The 19,253-nt window shown below is 36.1% G+C and overlaps 1 protein-coding gene across 1 annotated transcript in view; it reads right to left on the bottom strand.

Moving 5' to 3' along the window:
• Positions 1 to 2,138: 2,138 nt before the first annotated feature.
• PAWR (pro-apoptotic WT1 regulator) overlaps positions 2,139 to 19,253 on the bottom strand; it is a 111,584-nt gene continuing 94,469 nt past the window's right edge. The window contains exons 5-7 of the mRNA XM_069584121.1: positions 9,504 to 9,651; positions 7,062 to 7,166; positions 2,139 to 4,734 (exon numbers count right to left, since the gene is read on the bottom strand). Of these exons, the coding sequence (XP_069440222.1) occupies positions 4,648 to 4,734; positions 7,062 to 7,166; positions 9,504 to 9,651 (340 nt within the window). The 3' untranslated portion in view covers positions 2,139 to 4,647. The remainder of the gene's footprint in view (positions 4,735 to 7,061; positions 7,167 to 9,503; positions 9,652 to 19,253) is intronic.

Consider the following 19,253-nt stretch of genomic DNA (forward strand, 5'->3'; position numbering starts at 1 on the left):
GTTCACTACCCCAGTAAAAACCTATGCAATGAGAATTATGAGAGTTCTCTACACAATACTAAAGTAATCAATAAATTATCAGATGTTTCTCTACAAATAATTGGATTATCTGCATTAGCTGATTTTTCAACAAAACAGTAAATTTTAGCTTTCATATGGTCTTTACTAGTAACAGCAGACATCTTAGACTTAAATTTAGAAGAAAAGCATAACATTAAACACCCTGAATAGCATGGTCAAAACTTTCAAGAAACAAGTTTACCAAAAAAAAAAAAAAAGTAATATACATCTATCAAGGTATGCAGAAGGGGAAACAAAATAAGTATGTAATAAATGTCCATCAAGTGATCATCACTAATATTCTATTATTACCAAAGTGACTGCCAATATGTGAACTGTTTTTTAGACTTAAATACCTAAAAACAAATCAGTAATCAATAATGTATACAGAAAAACTAACTCAAAATCACATTTGAATAGCATCAACAGTTGGGTGTATCTAACATACATTGAATTCTTTTTACTTCATTACTGCTCCAAATGCTTTAAAATGTTCTTTTCATAATATATAATTATCTGAAAGAAACATGGAAAGATACTTCCCAAAATGTTCAGGTCTTTCCACCATTCAGTAAATGCTGCAGCAAATTAAACAGTACCTATTATCTGGAGCTAAAATACAATGGCTGGATAATTAATACAAAAAGGAATACTTTTGAATGAACTGTTAAGATTAGACCAGCTAATGCTACTTACATACCATTACAGATTACACACTGCTAGATATAAGTGCTGGTCCATGTCCATTTTTCGGAAACTTCTGTAATATCTAGAATTGTATACCCCAGTTGACTAATACATACTTGCTAAAAGAGTAAGTGTGAAAATGTAACATACCCCCCTAACCATACCTTCTTCCACATACTCACAACATAATTATTTGGGGGTGGGGGTGGGGATATGACTTTAATATGCTTTAACATATTAAAAAACAATGTGGAGTCAGGTTTTCTTGGGCAATGATTCAAGCCTACACTGAGAATCAAATGACCAACTTCTATCCATCAATGAGAAAACCAACAGCATGGGGGGAAGTGCCTCTGTTGATGGATCTGATGAGCAAAATATCTGCTGTCTAACTAGTACTATGTCTTCAGTTCATTGAAACAAAAGAAAAGTGTTACTAGTTCTCAGATAAGTAATACTAGTTACAATCCTAATCAATGGGAAGTCCTTCGTTTATGAGAGCGCAGTTCCAGTGCAAAAGAAAGTTTATTGTTACATATTAGGAATGGTTTAGATATAATAACATTTACCACTGACTTTAGCATGTTATCTTAAAGTTCTAATTCCCAAATGCTAGTTCCTCCTCACTTAATAAATTCTCCTCAGTGAAAAGCTGGTGTGTTTGTTTTTTTTGTGTTGCAAGATAAAAACATATGCCTGAATCTTATAACAGGTTATCAACAACATTATGAGTAGTTATTAAATAAGTGCCAATACTGCATGAACTTACTAGGTACTGAGTCAAGATCAAAGAATTACAAAGAAGACTATCACTATACATAGCAATATTGTCTAGGACACCCAACTGATCATCGAACCCAAGGTCCCTCCTATTGTGTCCTTCAGTGTTGAACATGTGGACATTCTACTACATTGACTTGCATTGTTTTCTACAAAGTATTAGTGGACTTTAACACTTGCATCTTAGTTTCTAATTATAAAAATCCAGATTAACCCAGAAAATATAAACCACATGTAACTGAGGTAGGATTTTCACCTTTAGGAATACACTGCTTTCTACTGGAATTAAAAAGTTATTTTAAAAGATACACTGCTTCAGGTATCTACTGATGCTTATAAACTACTTGAGCAAGTATGACAAGCTAAACTACTTGGGCAGGTTTGACAAGCTATTTACATCTAGTAAATCCCCTTAGAAATATACAGCGGAAAGCCTTCCTCTTCCTCTCTAAAGGTAACTGTAGTGCAACAAAATCAGTAACAATTTTAGAAAGATAAAACAGATAACTTCAGTAATTTGCAAGATAATATATGCCAGAAATCACAGAAGCAAGTCATGTTTATCCTAAAGATAATAAACTTATTGTTTGGAAAATAATATCATAAACACATAAACTCTGGATATGCTTTATTATGCCACAAATTTCCAGGAAATATAAGAAATATTTCTGAATTGGACTAATAATTTCACAAATACTAACACTTTATTGACAAAAGTCAAGTATTTTAAGATAGTGTACATTTAAGTAACCTTTTAAAAATCTCAATGCTTTTTATAAAATTTAAAGGGAATCTGTAGCAGATCTTACTTTGCTTTTCAACATTCAGTGTCAAACCTGTATGTGATATAAATGTACATTTTAAGGATGGAAGGGAAGATAGCACATGAACTGCTTTGCCAAAGTTGTCAGACTCCTTTCTGCATCTGTACTACGTACCACTATGTAAAAGTTGATTATTGGAAACGTTCCTGGTAAACTGAAATAAAGGGAAAATTTTAAAATGGCGTGGTCTTTAAAAGCATTAATACCTGGTATAAATTTAAAGAGGGAAATAAGATATTTCTCTACTTCCCAAAGGATTAAACAGAAAATTCAAAATACTTCTCTTATTTGGAAAATGAGTACACTAATATATTTTAAGGCTGGATACTGACACCATTTTCACAATATCCAAACCACAGATGGGAAACAAGGCAATACTGTATTTCTGCCATACATCCAAGGGTAAAGAAAGGCAGATGAGGACTTCACAGCCAAAGCCAGTGACTGAGCCTGGCACGGCACTTTGACAAGCGGGCAGCAAACCACTACTCCCACGCTGGGAATATTCTCCCAAAGGAGGCCCTCATGCAGTAATTCTACAACTATATCAGGTTTGGTAATCTATCATTGAACTTTTTGGTAAATATATATATATGGACATACGAGAAGTTTTCGAGAAACAAAGTTAATTATTAAATAAACTAAAGGGTGAAATAATGCTGATAGCTAAAATTATGTTAATTTCAGTGATTCCAATGGAAGTTATGGGAGGAAAGAGGCACGAGGAGCTGTTTCCAAATCGAAATTATGATCCGAATCACCACATGTTGAGCTTATTCTATCCAAGGTCTCAACCTAAACCTAGCTAGAAGTGGTAACCCAGGAACTCCTTTTAAGCAATCCAGGTGACTCTGATGATTACTCAAGATTGAACTTCTGAAGTGGGGGAATGTGGCAGGCGAGAGGGTGCAATCTGAAGAGAGTGTCAGAATTCAACATCTGATATTCACCATTTACTCTGCAATTACCCTCCCTATTTTCTAACTGAATCATGAAGTGACATAGCAAGTGAAGAGTCGGTAGGCACCCAAAATGGATTTTACTATGTTCAAGCTATTTACATACATTAACTGGTGTACTATCAGAGATTCAACATCAGACAGACCATTCTTAATGTATCTTAAAGGAGACAATTTCTTTACTCAACATGAAAACGTAACATAAAACAAGTCTAAATACTATTATTATTTGATCAAAGAGAAAATTTTCATAATTCTTCAAAATAATTCTGTTTTTAAAAATCCAAAGTTAAGAGGAAAAGTCCTTAAATTTGAGGTAGGGGAATAATTTTCTCATATGAGAACAACTGTGTCACAGTGTTATCTGCCAAGTCAGAAATTAAGCAAAATATTTCAGTACTATTTCTGTTTATGCACTGCTTTGTTACTGTAAATATAAATGTTTTAAATGTGGATAAATATTTTGGTTTGATTCTAATGCATGTAGTTAAGAATATGAATTGTTTTTCTTATACAGTCACTGAAATTATATATACTCTTTAGGCTTGATGAATAAACAACCTTTAAAATACTCCATGTTCACTTATAAACCTTGGAATAATTATAAAAAAAGGAGTACCTACATAAGAAATTGTACATTAAAATTACAACTGTTTTTCCAAAGTCAAAGTGATTTAAAAATTTTTTCAATATCTGAATACAAAATAGTACATTTTAATTTACTATATAGCACAATTCAAGTATTCTCTTAAATTTTATATTTAGCCAACTAGTACATGATATTAAGTGACTTTTTTAGCTTTCCTTTTTAAAGATGACTGTTATAAAAAATGTGACTCTATGTTCTTCTAAATTGCTTAGAATAAGCTGAAAGGAAAAATGATAGTAGACACAGGCCTTTATGAAATATCATCAACATATGAAAAGTTGCACATATCAGTAATAAGGCCTTTGCAGGTAATTCCCCCAAAGTATCTGAATTCATGTAAACAAACACTAAGTATATTCTTTGAGGGAGAAAACATACTACCATACATGCAATATATTCAGATGGTTGTGACTTTAAACCATATATTATTTGCATAACACACAAAACCAAAAGAGGCCTAACCTACCAGTTTAGTAACTAAAAGATGTTACTTATTCATGGAGTAAAAGGTTGATACTTTTGGAAACTGATAATGAAAAAGAAATATTTTGAAAAGAAACACCCACTGTTTTCTAGAAATAAATATACATAGTTAGTTTAATGCATTACAGCATAGGAATAGTGTCCTAGCATTAACCATAACATTCAGTAGTTTTAAAATATTTCTCCGCACTGAGCCTTGAATCTTCTACCTTGTTAGCTGCCCAACAACCTTCAAAAGAGTTTTATTCTCTTGCTTTAGTTGTTCATTTTCATCTTCTATGTCATCTAGGTCCTTTAGGAAACAAAAAGGAAAATAATATATTAGTTTTTTAATGTTTAAAAATATTCTGTAGGTGATTTTAAAAAAACACTTCAAAATGCACATTCAAAGATAATTCATATAAACAATTACTTTGGAAACACTGGCTCATTCTGAAAACAGTTTCGGAAGGAATGCGCGCCCCAGGTGAAGGCAGCAAGCGCTCCAGACTCCTCACTGGCACCAGGATGATGCAGACCAGCTCCTGTCAGATCTTTCAGCTTTTAGAGAGAAGTCAGAAAGCAGCACTGTTTGTTGTGAACCTTCCAATTTTTAATAATCAATAACAAGTTTTTAGTTAAAAATAAATCCCTCCTTCCCCAAATGAAAGGGCTAAATACATATGCAGTCAGTAAGAGGTCTGGGGCCTCAGACTGCAAACATTGTGTCACATTAGGCATTGCGAAGGACCCAAGGACAAGTTCTATACAGACTTCCACCACCTTGGGTGACCTTAACAAGTGTTCATGTTGGGGAGTGAGACTCTGGGGAGGTGACATAACAGGCATACAGAAAAGGAGATCTGGGGCTTACCGAGTTGATCTGGTTAAAATTACATTAGGGTTTCTCTATGATAATTCGTTTAAGAGAAAGGTTTTCAAGTTTACAAAAATGCAAAAGCCACTACGTAATTACGCTCCAGCTTTAAAATTATCAGACTCCAGGTCTCTGTTGCCTATGTTAATCCTACTGCCATAAATACAATCACTCGATAAATACAAAGACAATCCACTGTAATTTTTAGTTTGAAGAAACACGATTTCAAGGCAGACTATTTACTGATGGTTAGAAAAGCAGACATTTATAGATTTACCCTTGCAATTCAAAATACTAAACTTGGAGAGATAAATCTGAATTCTAAGCACACTATTGGACAGCAGCATTCTGATACATTTAGTATACTGTCTTCAAATTGAGTTATAAAAGTACAAACACAGAATTTGTATTTACTCACAAACTAAATAAATGATATCAGGAAAGTAATTTGTTGGGGGAAAAAAAACCAATAATAAAGATATGAGATTCCTAAAAGTGAGACCTATCTAAGATTTATCATTAAATGATAAAATAATACATTCATATATCATTATTTCACTTTTCACTTTCATGCATTGGAGAAGGAAATGGCAACCCACTCCAGTATTCTTGCCTGGAGAATCCCAGGGACAGGGGAGCCTGGTGGGCTGCCGTCTATAGGGTCGCACAGAGTCGGACACAACTGAAGTGACTTAGCAGCAGCAGCAGCAGCATTAGGTTATAAACTCTGTAAAGGCAGGTGTCTTATGCTTTTTAATAAACACAGTGCCTAAGACAGTGCCAGTACATCACAGACATCAAACACATTTGCAGATTTTATTAAATCACATTCTATAGCCAACAGAGGAATGCCCATGTTCTGAACCAAGACGAAAGGCAGTCAACAAGAATGAAAGAGCTTACTTAAAATTAACGCTATTGAATACCTGAAGGTCACTTACTGGCTCAGCATATAACTATGCAATTCCTACACACGGCCTTGAGCAAGGTAAACTCTGAGCTTCAGAGTCCTCCTGTACACCCCACAGTTAATGCCACGGAGCTGTATTAGAATGAGCTGCACATAATGCAGCTTTCTATTTTCTCTGCTTTCAGAATCAGAGTTAAGACTGGATTAAGAATTTGTTCCTTTTTCCCCTGAAACAAATTTCTTTTCTCCATCTTATGTAAAGCCTTCAAAAAAGGAAAACTATGAAATCGCTTCTCATAACCATTACCTAAATATGGCCTAGCATTAATACCTACTTCTTAAGCAGGAAGTAAATCCTGGGGCTGAAAGGGAAAAAGTGTTATGACCGGTAGTAACAGAGAACTTGGAGTAAGGCTAAGCCTAAAACTGGGGATGAATACGTATAACTGGAGTGGGCAAAAGTGGTCAGATACCACAAAAACAGAGACTCGTGGAGTTTCTGATGGCAAGAAAGAGCAATTTCAGTTCTTCTTCGAGGCAACTCTGTGCCAGGACTGCTGTACGTGCTATGTGCGGTGCTGACCAAGCTGCCCCTTACCCCCAGACTCCAGCATAACACAAAACAAATCATTCACAGTCCATCCCCAGAAGAGTAACAGGAACACAACCGATAACTGGCCAGAGGAGGTCAGTCTGCGCAATGAAGCGGCAGTCCTGACTACCACAGATTACCATGGCATTAACAAAGGAAGGAGCCATTCACTTCACATTATTAAACTCTTCACATTTATGCATTTTCATCCAACTGACAGGAAAACACAGAAGCATTAAAGAGAACTGTGTGAATACTCACTCTGTTTAACAAATCGATCTCTTCTCTGAGTTTCCCAATCATTTCTTCTTTCTCTTGCATTAGTCTCACGAGTCTTACGTTTTCTTGCCTTTCCCTTACCACCTCCTGGTACATAGAATTACAAAGTGTTAACTGAGAAGTAACAATTGTTTCTAATCTTAATAGCATACATCCACTAAATCTGGTGAAGTACCTTAGACATATGAAGATTTCCAGTGACTTTCTTAAGTCACTTGGGGAGGGAAGGAGGAACCCATCCCACAGAAAAGAACCAGGGAATGAGAGGAATACAGGAGTTGTCAAATATACTTCAGATTAAAGCAATGTTTACCCAAGTTTTTAACAAATACCAATACTCAAATGGGCTTCCCTGGTGGCTCAGATGGTAAAGAATCTGCCTACAATGCAAGGACCTGGGTTGGGAAGATCCCCTGTCTAAGGGCATGGCAACCCACTCCAGTCTTCTTGCCTGGAGAATCCCCATGGACAGATGAGCCTGGAGGGCTATAGTCCACAGGGTTGCAAAGAGTCGGACATGGCTGAGCAACTAAGCACAATGACTTTAGCTCTTTAGTTGATCACCACCATTAATAATAAAATCTCTTAATATTAAATGACTAATACCCTGCTGAAGGAAATTCAAAACTTTTGTTCAAAATACAAAGTTTAAGAAAAGGAGATTGCTCTGTGGAAAACAAAAATAGGGATCCTCCATTTACTTTTGGCTCTGCCAGTTAACTGACAAACGGGTAAAATGAAGGAGCTGAAAATCATTATTAGCTTTTAAACCTTTTTCCCCCTTAAAGAATGGAGTGGCTTCCCCAGCCATCCAGTAGTTACGACTCTACACTCGTAACTGCAGGGAGTGTGGGTCTGACCCCTGGTTGGGGAAACTGAGATCCACCAAGCCATGCAGTACTACCCCAAACAAAACAAACGAACAAACAAAAAGAAACAGTGCAACACCTTTTTCAGAGAAATCTTATTTAGAATCCAGGACGTTAGGCTGGGTCAGCCATCTTAGAGGCAAAAGTGAAGCCGAACTGAAAAAGTCCCAGCCAGAATTTGGCTTCTTTCTTATGACCTCAGAGGAAAGCAGGCAGGCAGTCTCCTTAATCAGCTGCTGCCAACAACTCAGTCCAAACTTCTGTGAACTTCAAAAGCCTTTTTTGATGAACCCCCTTGAAAACTATTAAGACTTCCCAGATGGCTCGGAGGTAAAGAATCCGCCTACAATGCAGGAGACACAGGTTCAATCCCTGGGTCAGGAAGATCCCCTGGAGGAGAAAATGGCAACCCATTGCAGTATTCTTGCCTAACAAACCCAAGGATGGAGGAGCAGTTCAAAGGGTTACAAAGAGTCAGACACAACTGAGCGTGCACAGACTTGAAAACTATTATACTATATATCCCTTAAAGTTTTTCAATTTAAACTCACAGAAACTAGTGTTAAAGTTCAAATGTGAACTAAAAATAATCATAATGTTATAAAAAAGAATAAAATTCAATCTCTACTTAAAACAACTTTTATCTTAAAAGGAATAATTTCAATTCAACAAGACATGCTTTCAACAACCAGAAAGTAATTCAGCATCATTATTAATTTTAGGGATTGAATGTCTACAGAACAAACTTGAGAACCCATGGTTAATAAATTAATGTCAATATTCATTTGACATGTTCTCAAGTGTTAGTCGCTCAGTCGTGTCCGACTCTTGATGACTCCATGGACTGTGGCCCATCAGGCTCCTGTCCATTGAATTCTCCAGGCAAGAATACTGGAGTGGGTAGCCATTCCCTTCTCCAGTGTGGACCTTCCTGACCCAGGGATGAAATCCACAGTTCCTTCATTGCAGCCCAATTCTTTACTGTCTGAGACACAAAGATACTCTTAAACAGGTTTACTCTTAAAATTGTCGCAGACATCACAGCAGCTCTAGGCTCTAACTCAGAACGTAGAGGAAAGTCTACAAACTGAATAGATTATATAATGATAAACACACAGCAGTACACACTGCTAGCATGGACTTCTAACCACTGCAAAGGCAAAGACTGTGTCCAATATATCAATATTAAAGATAACTCTTGGCAGAATGAGAGGAGCCATTAAATACTAAGCAATTCAAGAACTGACTCCATTTCGAAAAGTTTTAACATCAACAGAACTGGATAGAAAAGCACTAAGAAATCAGAAAATGCTTAGCCACTACGCATTTAGGAAATATCTAATTAAGACTGATTCAAAGCTGCTGTTTGACTACACGTACAAGTACCAATTAACAGTAACAGTTATCTCCCATCATGCCCCTCATTTTCTTCCCTTTTCTGGTACTGCCTCATCCTTACACACTTCAGTTTTTCTCTCTCAGCTGCTATGAAAGTGAAAAAGGAATCCTAATGGTATATTAATTTCATAGATCTTAAATAATTTGTAATTCATACCTTTTCAAGATCTTCAATTTTCTTTTCCAATGTGCTACTTGAGACCAAATTACCTGAAGCATTTGCATCCCTGTTATACCTGCTGAATCCACTTCTATCTGTTCGGGGAAATCTACTTGAGACATCTTCTTCAGAGGCGGTGGTTGTGCTATGGAAATTAAAAAGATACAAATTTTTTTAAAGATACCTCATATTCAGCAGGAAGAGTGCCAAGAGTATTTTCTATTTACCATAAACAATTACCATTCCCCTGAGGACACATGATTATGATAGCCAAATTATTTATAATTATTAAAGTTAATAATTATTTCAATACAATAAAAATACAAAAAAATTAATTCTTTCGACTAATCTATCTACTGAGAAGCTGCTAAGTACCAGACGTTGTTTTGAGCACTGAGGGTGTAACAGGAAACACAGACACAGACTCTGACTTTCACAGAACTTCCAGTGTAACAAGAACATAAACCAAGACAACCATCAAATAAGGTTAAGTGGAAGGTACTCTGAGAACTATGACAGGGGACCTAATGTAGACTAGTAGAAATGTACAAAGTAGTGAAGAACTACTTTGTTTCTCCTTTTATTTTGAAATTCCATTACCTCCTGGGCCAATATCTTAGTAAGAAATGAACTGGAAAGATAAAAGTGAAAAACATCATAAAAAATATAAGCCTAAATGTTGCATTAGATTCAGACCTGTAAAATTATATTTCAGTAATAGGATAAAGAAGAAAAAGAATTACATGAAAATGAGTCATCATCAATGGAAGTATGCATATAGGCAATTATTATTAAAAAACAGCTGTCAAACTGGCAACTTTTGTCATTTTGTAATTCTTATTTAACCAAAAGTTATCAATGAAATAGCAATTCTTCATATTAAACAGCAATTCACACTCTGAACTAACAGCATGTAAATCTTTAATATAGTAAGCTTGCTTCTTTTTTTTTTGCATTAGTTATCTATTAGTGCATAAAAAATTATGCCAAAATTTAGTGGCTTAAAATAACAAAATTATTTGACAGCTTCTGCTGGTCAGGAATCTGGAAGCAGATTAGCTGGGTGTTTATATTTCAGAGTCTCGTATGAGGTTTTAGTCAAGACGTTGGTCAGGACCACAGTCATCTGAAGGCTTGCCTGGACTGGAGGAGAATTTCGCTGTAAGCTCATTCACAGGACTGATGGCAAAACGCCTCGTTTCAAACCAGCGACTGGTCAAAAGCCTCAGTTACTCAGTATGTGGCTTCTCTACTGGACGTTCACCACAAGACAGCTGCTTCCAGAGACAGAGTGGCACAGCCACCAAGACAGGCACTGCAGTCTCTAGGACCTAACCTCACAAGTGACACACTACCACATCAACCCTGCGCTGGATGTGGGAAAGGATTACATCAGGTGAAAACACTAGGAGGCCGAGCTTCCTGGCGGCTCTCTCGGAGATTGGAATCATTCTTGCTAATCAACCTGCTCTAGGTTGGACTGATGACAATGCTGATCACAAGGGGTAAAGTATATATAAACTACCTCTATGATTTAGTAGCGTTCACAGCAGAAAAATTAGTTTCACCGATTATACTGACCAGAGGAGAAGAGACTTAAAGTGATGTGAGCAAGCCCAGGATGCTCATTTTTAACTTTTACCCAATATGCAGAAAATGACACTTTTCAAAGTTTGTCCTCAATCCTTTGCTGGTAGCCAGTTCCAATCATTTATCCATCAAAATTACAGCTAAATGTGAATCAATTTTTGATGAAAATAATAGAATTTTGATCCATTAACTCCCCATGCATGGATTTTTTTTGATGGAAAATAAAATTCCAAGTGTATCTTATCAAATTTGTAAGGTAATGGATCATAACATTTTGAAAATGTGCAATACTAAAATCATCACTTACTGATGTATTGTAGAACGAACCATAACAATTTGAAAAATCTTCTCCCCCCCAAATTTCTAACTTTCATTTTTTTCTTTGTCTTTATGTAACAATGAAAACATATAGCACTTCTTGCACAAAAGGCTAATTAAGATCATTTTTTTAAAGAAAAGAATGATGCTATCAGATAAATAAGTCTCATACACATATTTAAAAGGCTGAGGATCAAACTAGTTTCTTTTTTTAAAACTGAAATATTTCTAGTTGTTCAGTCACGTCCGACTCTTTGCAATCCCACAGACTGCAGCACATCAGACTTCCCTGTCCTTCACCAACTCCCAGAGCTTGCTCAAACTCATGTCCATTTAGTCAGTGATGCCATCCAACCATCTCGTCCTCTGTCATCTCCTTTTCCTCCTGCCTTCAATCTTTCCCAGCATCAGGGTCTTTTCTAATGAGTTGACTCTTCATATCAGGTGGCCAAAGTACCGGAGTTTCAGCTTCAGCATCAGTTCTTCCAATGAATATTCAGGGTTGATTTCCTTTAGGATTGACTGGTTTGATCTCCTTGCTGTCCAAGGGACTCTCAAGAGTCTTCTCCAGCATCGTAGTTCAAAAGCATCAGTTCTTTGGTGCTCAGCTTTCTTTATGGTCCAACTCTCCCATCCATACATGACTACCGGAAAAATCATAGCTTTCTCCCATCCATACATGACTACTGGAAAAATCATAGCTTTAACTAGACGGATCTTTTTTGGCAAAGTGATGTCTCTGTTTTTTAATATGCTGTCTAAATTTGTGCTTTTCTTTCAAGGAGCAAGTGTCTTTTAATTTCATGGCTGCAGTCACCATCTGCAGTGATTCTGAAGCCCAAGAAAATAAAAGTCTGTCTCTGTTTCCACTGTTTCCCCATCTATTTGCCATGAAATGATGGGACCAGATGCCATGATCTTTGTTTTTGAATGTTGAGTTTTAGGTCAACTTCTTCAATTCTCCTCTTTCACTTTTATCAAGAGGCTCTTTAGTTCTGCTTCGCTTTCTGTCATAAGGGTGGTGTCATTTGCGTATCTGAGGTTATTGATATTTCTCCTAGCTATCTTCATTCCAGCTTGGGCTTCATCCAGCCCGACATTTTGCATGATGTACTCTGCATAGAAGTTAAATAAGCAGGGTGACAATATACAGCCTTGACGTACTCCTCTTCCTATTTGGAACCAGTCTGTTGTTCCATGTCTGGCTATAACTATTGCTTCCTGACCTGCATACATGTTTCTCAGGAGGCAGGTAAGGTAGCCTGGTAAATTTTCCACAGTTTGTTGTGATCCACACGGTCAAAGGCTTTAGCATAGTCAATGAAGCAGAAGTAGATGTTTTTCTAGAACTCTCTTGCTTCTTCTATGATGGGATGTTGGCAATTTGATCTCTGGTTCCTCTGCCTTTTCTAAATCCAGCTTGATCATCTGGAAGTTCCTCGTTCGCATAATGTTGAAGCCTGGCTTGGAGAATTTTGAGCATAAGAAATGAGCACAATTGTGCGGTAGTTTGAGTGTTCTTTGGCATTGCCTTTTTTGGGGATTAGAAAGAAGACTGAAGTATAGTTGATTTATAAAACCTGTTTTTGGCTTGTAAAAACACGAAGTGTTCATCCCAAAAGTCAAACACTTTTGTCAGAATGTTTCCCTCTAAAAATTACTATATACGTCAGCATAGGTTAACAGTTAATATCTTTTAATTTTCTTTAACCTGCAACTTTAATGTATCGGCATCTCAGTAATTCACGCCTGCCGTGACTGTTGATCTCAGCTGGCCTGACCAGGCCTTGGCAGTGACAGCAACAGACACTGATTCACGCTCTGGCATAGGCTGCAGCACTGTCCCTGTCACTGTCTCTAATCAGAACACACTCCCGCAAAACAAACAAAAAGGCCAAACCACATCTGATGGCCCTTCAAAGTTTTATACACTTCACAGCAAGCTGTGTTTGTCAGCAAAGAAGGTGAAAAGTAACTTCTTTCTTCACATTACTGTAATGTCAGCAAAATCAAGGTATTGATCATATTGTAACAAAAATTCCCCTGTTATCCTGCTTTGTCAAACAGTTGGTCTTCTGTATCCCTAAATATAACAAATTATGGGCGTAGCTGGGAAGCATTACATTAACTATCTACTTTGCTACAAACTCATCCAACAACTTCCAGCAAACAGCTTTCACTTGTCATACCTACTTTTTTAATGTCAGCAACCTGAAGTCAGACTGGAAAAGAAACTCACAAAACACTAATGAAATCCTGATGATCTGCTTCTGTCAGCTTCTTAACTGTGACAGTCTGTCTTTCAAATAAGCCATTTGTGGTTGTGACTGTAACACCGTGCACATAAATGCCACTTAAATTTGGTGGTTTTATTGTTTCAGCAGCCAGTACAATACTGCAAATAACCCCATTATGGTTTTAGCAGCTCCCTATCAATAATGGCTAAAAACTGAACTCACTATAGGAGGGATAATACTTCTCAACAAAACAAGTACAAACTCTTTTGGTCTGTATCTCTTTGAAATTACTTCCACCATCATCATAATTTGGTTTACTACTTCTGTCACATTCAAAAAAGATGTATCTTTTCTTTTAAAAAGTCTAGCAAAGTTTGTTTTATCCTAAGTAAATTAAGACGAAAAATAAAGAATGTAAAATTTACTTCCTAGATTTAGATAATTCTAACAAAAGCAGAAACTGAAAAGAATAAAAAAGATTTTTAGCTTTTACTTATTTAAGCATATGTCTACTTCTTAATTGTTTTATTTATGGAACAAGAATATGTCTGATTAAATTTAACACAAGATTTCTAAGGTAAATACATCTTCACATTTTCTTCAATTCTTAACACATTTTAGTTTACAAATGACTAACATAAAAATAACACAGGCATAGCAGAATATACATTCTTTTCTAGCTTGCAAGATGACCAAGATAAACCAAACTCTGGGTCATAAAAACCACCATCACAAATTTAAAAGAATAGAAATCATATTGGGCCTGGTCTTAGAGCACAACAGAATTAGACAAGAACTGATAACAGAAAGATAACTGGAAAACTCCCGAATAACATGGAGATTAAACGATGCACTTCTAAATAACACATGGGTCAAAGAAGAAATCTCAAGAGAAATTTTAAAGTATTTTGAACCAAACAAAGAAGCTTACAGCTTACCATCTGTGGAATGCAGTGAAAGCAGTGCTTGGAAAGGAACATGTACACTGAACACATCTATTAGGAAAGCCAGATCTAAAACCAGTGCTCTAAGTTTCCACCCTAGGAAACTAGGAAAGAAAGAGCATTTAAACCCAAAATAAGCAGATAAAAGAATAACAGAAACTGATGAAACTGAAAACAGGAAACCAATACAGAATAATCAATGAATCAAAAGCTATTTCTTTAAAAATATCAACAAAACCAACAGCCCTCTAGCCAAGCTAAGAAAAAGAGAGGACACAGACTACCAACAGAAGTGAAGATTCCATGGACATAAACATAATAAAAAAGGAATACTCTGACCACAAATTTGATAACCTAGATGAAACAGATCAATTGCTTGGAAGCAACAATCTGTCAAAATTCACACAAGAAGAAACAAATAATTTCAACAGGCTGGTATATATTAAAGAAATTGAATCAATAATTAATAACTTTGCAAAACAGAAAGTACCAGGCCCAGATGAGTTCACTAGTGAATCCATCCAAAATCTAAGGAAGAAATTACACAGATTACTAAAATCTCTTTCAGAAGTAAAAACAGAAAGAATACGTCTAAATTTTATGAAGCCAGCATTACTCTAATACCAAAATCAGACAGATATCATAAGAAAACTAAAAAATAAAGATTAAGATCTCTCATGAACACTGATGCAAAAGTCCTCAACAAAATATTTGCACATCGAATTTGAGAATGTATAGAAAAAATTATCCACCAAAAATCAACTGGAATTTATTCAAGGCTGGTTCTGTTAAAACACACACACACACACACACACACACACACACACACAATTATGTAATCTATTGCAGTAACAGGCTAAAGAAGGATCACGTGTCACACATACACAGAAAAAGCATTTGACAAAATCTAACATCTATATATGATAAAAAAAAAAGTACAAACTAAGCACAGAAGGGAATTTCCTAAACCTGATAAAGAATATCTACACACACACACACACACACACACACAAACACACACCACCCACACCCACATCCACACCCCCACCCTACATCATACCTAGTGGTGAGACACTGAAAGCTTTCCTGCTAACATCAACAACAAGGCAAGAATGTCCCCCTTTCACCAATTCCTTTTCAGTATCTTACTGGAAGTCTGTGACTGTGAAGTTGCTCAGTCGTGTCTGACTTTGCGATCCCATGAATTGAAGCCTACCAGGCTCCCCTGTCCATGGTATTTTCCAGGCAAGAATACTGGTAGGTTGCCATTACCTTCTTCAGGAGATCTTCCTGACCCAGGGATTGAACCCGGGTCTCCCGCATTGTAGGCAGACACCTTACCATCTGAGCCACCAGGGAAGTCCATACAGGGAAGCCACCACTGGAAGTTTAGGTAATACAATAAGACAAGAAAAGGAAATAAAAGGTATACAGACGGGGAAGGAAGAAATAAAACTGCCTTTGTTCACAGATGATATGATCACCTATGGAGAAAATCTGAAAGGACAACACAAAAAAATTCCTGAAACTAATAAGTAATTATAGCAAGTCTGCAAGATATAAGGGCAATACACAAAAGTCAATCCCTTTCCTACACACTAGCAATGAACAAGTGAGATTTGAAATTTAAAACAATACATTTACATTAGCTCTCTACAAAATGAGATACTTATGTACAAATCTAATAAAATGTAAAACATCTATATGAGGAAAACAACAAAAACTGATGACAGATACCAAAGAAGAACTAAGTAAATGGAGAAACCAGTTAGTGGACAGGAAGAGTCAATGTTGGTAACGCGCCACTTCTTCCCAACTTTGATTTCCCATTGATCTCTTGGCTCAATGCAAGCCCAGTCAAAATCCTAACAAGCTATTTTGTGGTTACTGACAAACTAATTCTAAAGTTTACATGGAGAGGCCAGATCCAGAATAGGCAACACAATATTAACTAACAAAATTGGAGGGCTAATACCACCCAACTTCAAGACTTAGTTTAAAGCTACAGTAATCACGACAGTGCAGTACTGGTAAAAGAAGAGACAGACAGAGCAATGGAACAGCAACAGAAGCAGAAAGAGACTCACGTAAATAAGCCACAACTCTCTGACAAGGAGTACAGGCAATATAATGGAACAAAACTGTCTTTCAACAAATGGAAAACAACTGGACGTGCGCATGCAATGAAAGATAAAACAAAGAACTTATACCCTTAACAAAAGTTAACTCAAGATGGATTAAGACCTAAAGGAAAAATGCAAACTATTCATATATAATCTCATAGAAGACAACTAACATAGGAGAAAATGTAGAAGACTCTGGGTATGCTGATGAATTCTTAGGTAAAACAGCAAGGGCACAATCCAAGAAAAATAGTTGACAGTTGTTGCTGTTTAGTCACTAAGTCGTATCTGATTATTTTGCAACCCCTTGGACTGCAGTCCACCATGCTCCTCTATCCATTGCATTTCCGAGGCAAGTGTAATGGAGTGGGTTGCCCTTTCCTTCTCCAGGAGACCATCCTGACCCAGGGATCAAACCTGTGTCTCCTGAACTGGCAGGCAGGTTCTTTACCACTGAGCCACCTGGGAAGCCATGATTGACAGCTGAACTTCATTAAAATTCTAAATATCTCTGCTCTGTGAAAGACAATGTTAAAAGAACAAGACAAGCCACCTGGAAGAAAATACTTACAAAAGGATATATCTGATAAAGAAGTATTATCCAAAACAATTGTAGAGAATTCTACAATTTAACAATAACAAACCATCAGACTGAAAACTGAGCCAAAGACCTTAACAGACACCTCAGAAAACAAGATATACAGATGGCCAATTAGCATATGAGAAGACGTTCCATATCATCTGTAATCAGGGAAATGCAAATTACAATCAGATACTGCTACACACACATTAAAATGGCTGAAATCAGGATCAACACTGGTGAGGATATAGAGCAACATTAACTCTTATTCACTGCTGGCAGGAATGTAAACTGGTACAGCCGCTTCTGAGACAGTTTGGTGGTTTCTTATAAAACTAAACATACTCTTATCATGGATCGTACTCCTTGGTATTAATCTAAAGGAGCTGAAAACATATGTCTACACAAAAACCTACACATGGATGTTTACAGAAGCTTTATTCATAACTGCCAAAACTTGAGAGCAATCAACTGCCCTTTCCTAAGTAAGTGGATAAATAAACTGTGGTATATCCAGAAAATGGAATATTATTCAGCGCATAAAAAGAAATAAGCTACTAAAGCATGAAACAATATGGAGGAAATTTAAACTGTATACTACTAAGTGAAAGAAGCCAAGCTGAGAAGGCTATACACTGTTTGGTTTCAATCATATGACTGTGGCAAAGGGAAAACTATGGAGTGGAGAAAGATCAGAGACTAAAATGATACCACAGTATCATTTTACATAGCGATGGAGGCATGTCATTATGCACTTGTCCAAATCTACAGAAGGAACAGCACCAAGAGTGAACCACATAAACCAGGGACTTTGGTTACGATGTGTACGCTCCTCAGCTGTCACAAATACACCTCCTGTAGGAGGGAGGCTATCCACCTGTAAGGACAGGTTTACATGGGAAACCTGTGTACCTTTTCCTCAATTTTGCTCTAAAAAGTTAGGGCAAAAGTTAAAAACAACAACAACAAAAAAACATATGTACCATGGTACTTGAATTAGTTGATATCCTGTTCATAAAGGAGCCCACTTATCATGCATTTGGGTGTGATGACGACAATGTCAAAATGAAATTCAGGCTTCTAAATATTTACTTTTATGGTTTATTCTTACTTTGTCATAGGTTAGAAACAAACAGTTCAAGGACCACACTTTGAACAGCATTAAAAGAATGTTTAAACTCAAGACTTAAAAGAGGAATAAGAATGTGCAAATATGAAAGAGTATGTGGTCTATTGAGAAACAGAAAAATCCAATATGGCTAAAGCATGAAATGTAAACATAGGAGTGATAAGATATGACACTGGAAAAGCAAGCAGGAGACTGAAAACTATTTTAAGAAGAATTTCAACGAATGGTTTCCAAATTTATTCACTATATACATATTGGTATGTATATTTATCTATTTTATATTATGATTTATAGTATATGTGACTATATATTATATTCATATATAATCTGTTACACAAATATATATGTAAATGAAATACTATAATTTAGAATATGGTATAATTAAAATATTATCTGTATCACAAAAAATAGAACATAAAGGGATGAAAAGAATTTTAAGTGTACATTTTAACTATGGTGTAAGTTTTCTTTGTTTTTACAAAAACTGACTATAATGTTTTTAACGAAAGTATAATTTGAAGATGCTTCTTTACTTCTGAGGAACTTATCTGAACTTATGAAATATAAAGATTCAAAGGTGTAGTTCTAAGATGAGCATGCATTTTTTATCTTTATGGCTATAACAGAAAGAGATGCCTCACAGAGTTTTTAAATTTTTCACTTAAAAATCCAAAGCATCAAAAAATTTTTTTCTAATTTGTAAAAACAGATCTGATTTTATGTATCTTGCCAACTAAAAAAACCACATGACCACCTTTGCATTTATATGCTTGGTTTGATATTCTCCGTAAGTTTCCCCTCACCAGACTTACCGACTTTATGAGTA

Source organism: Ovis canadensis, chromosome 3 (genome assembly GCF_042477335.2).
Source record: "Ovis canadensis isolate MfBH-ARS-UI-01 breed Bighorn chromosome 3, ARS-UI_OviCan_v2, whole genome shotgun sequence".
NCBI classification, from domain to species: domain Eukaryota; kingdom Metazoa; phylum Chordata; class Mammalia; order Artiodactyla; family Bovidae; genus Ovis; species Ovis canadensis.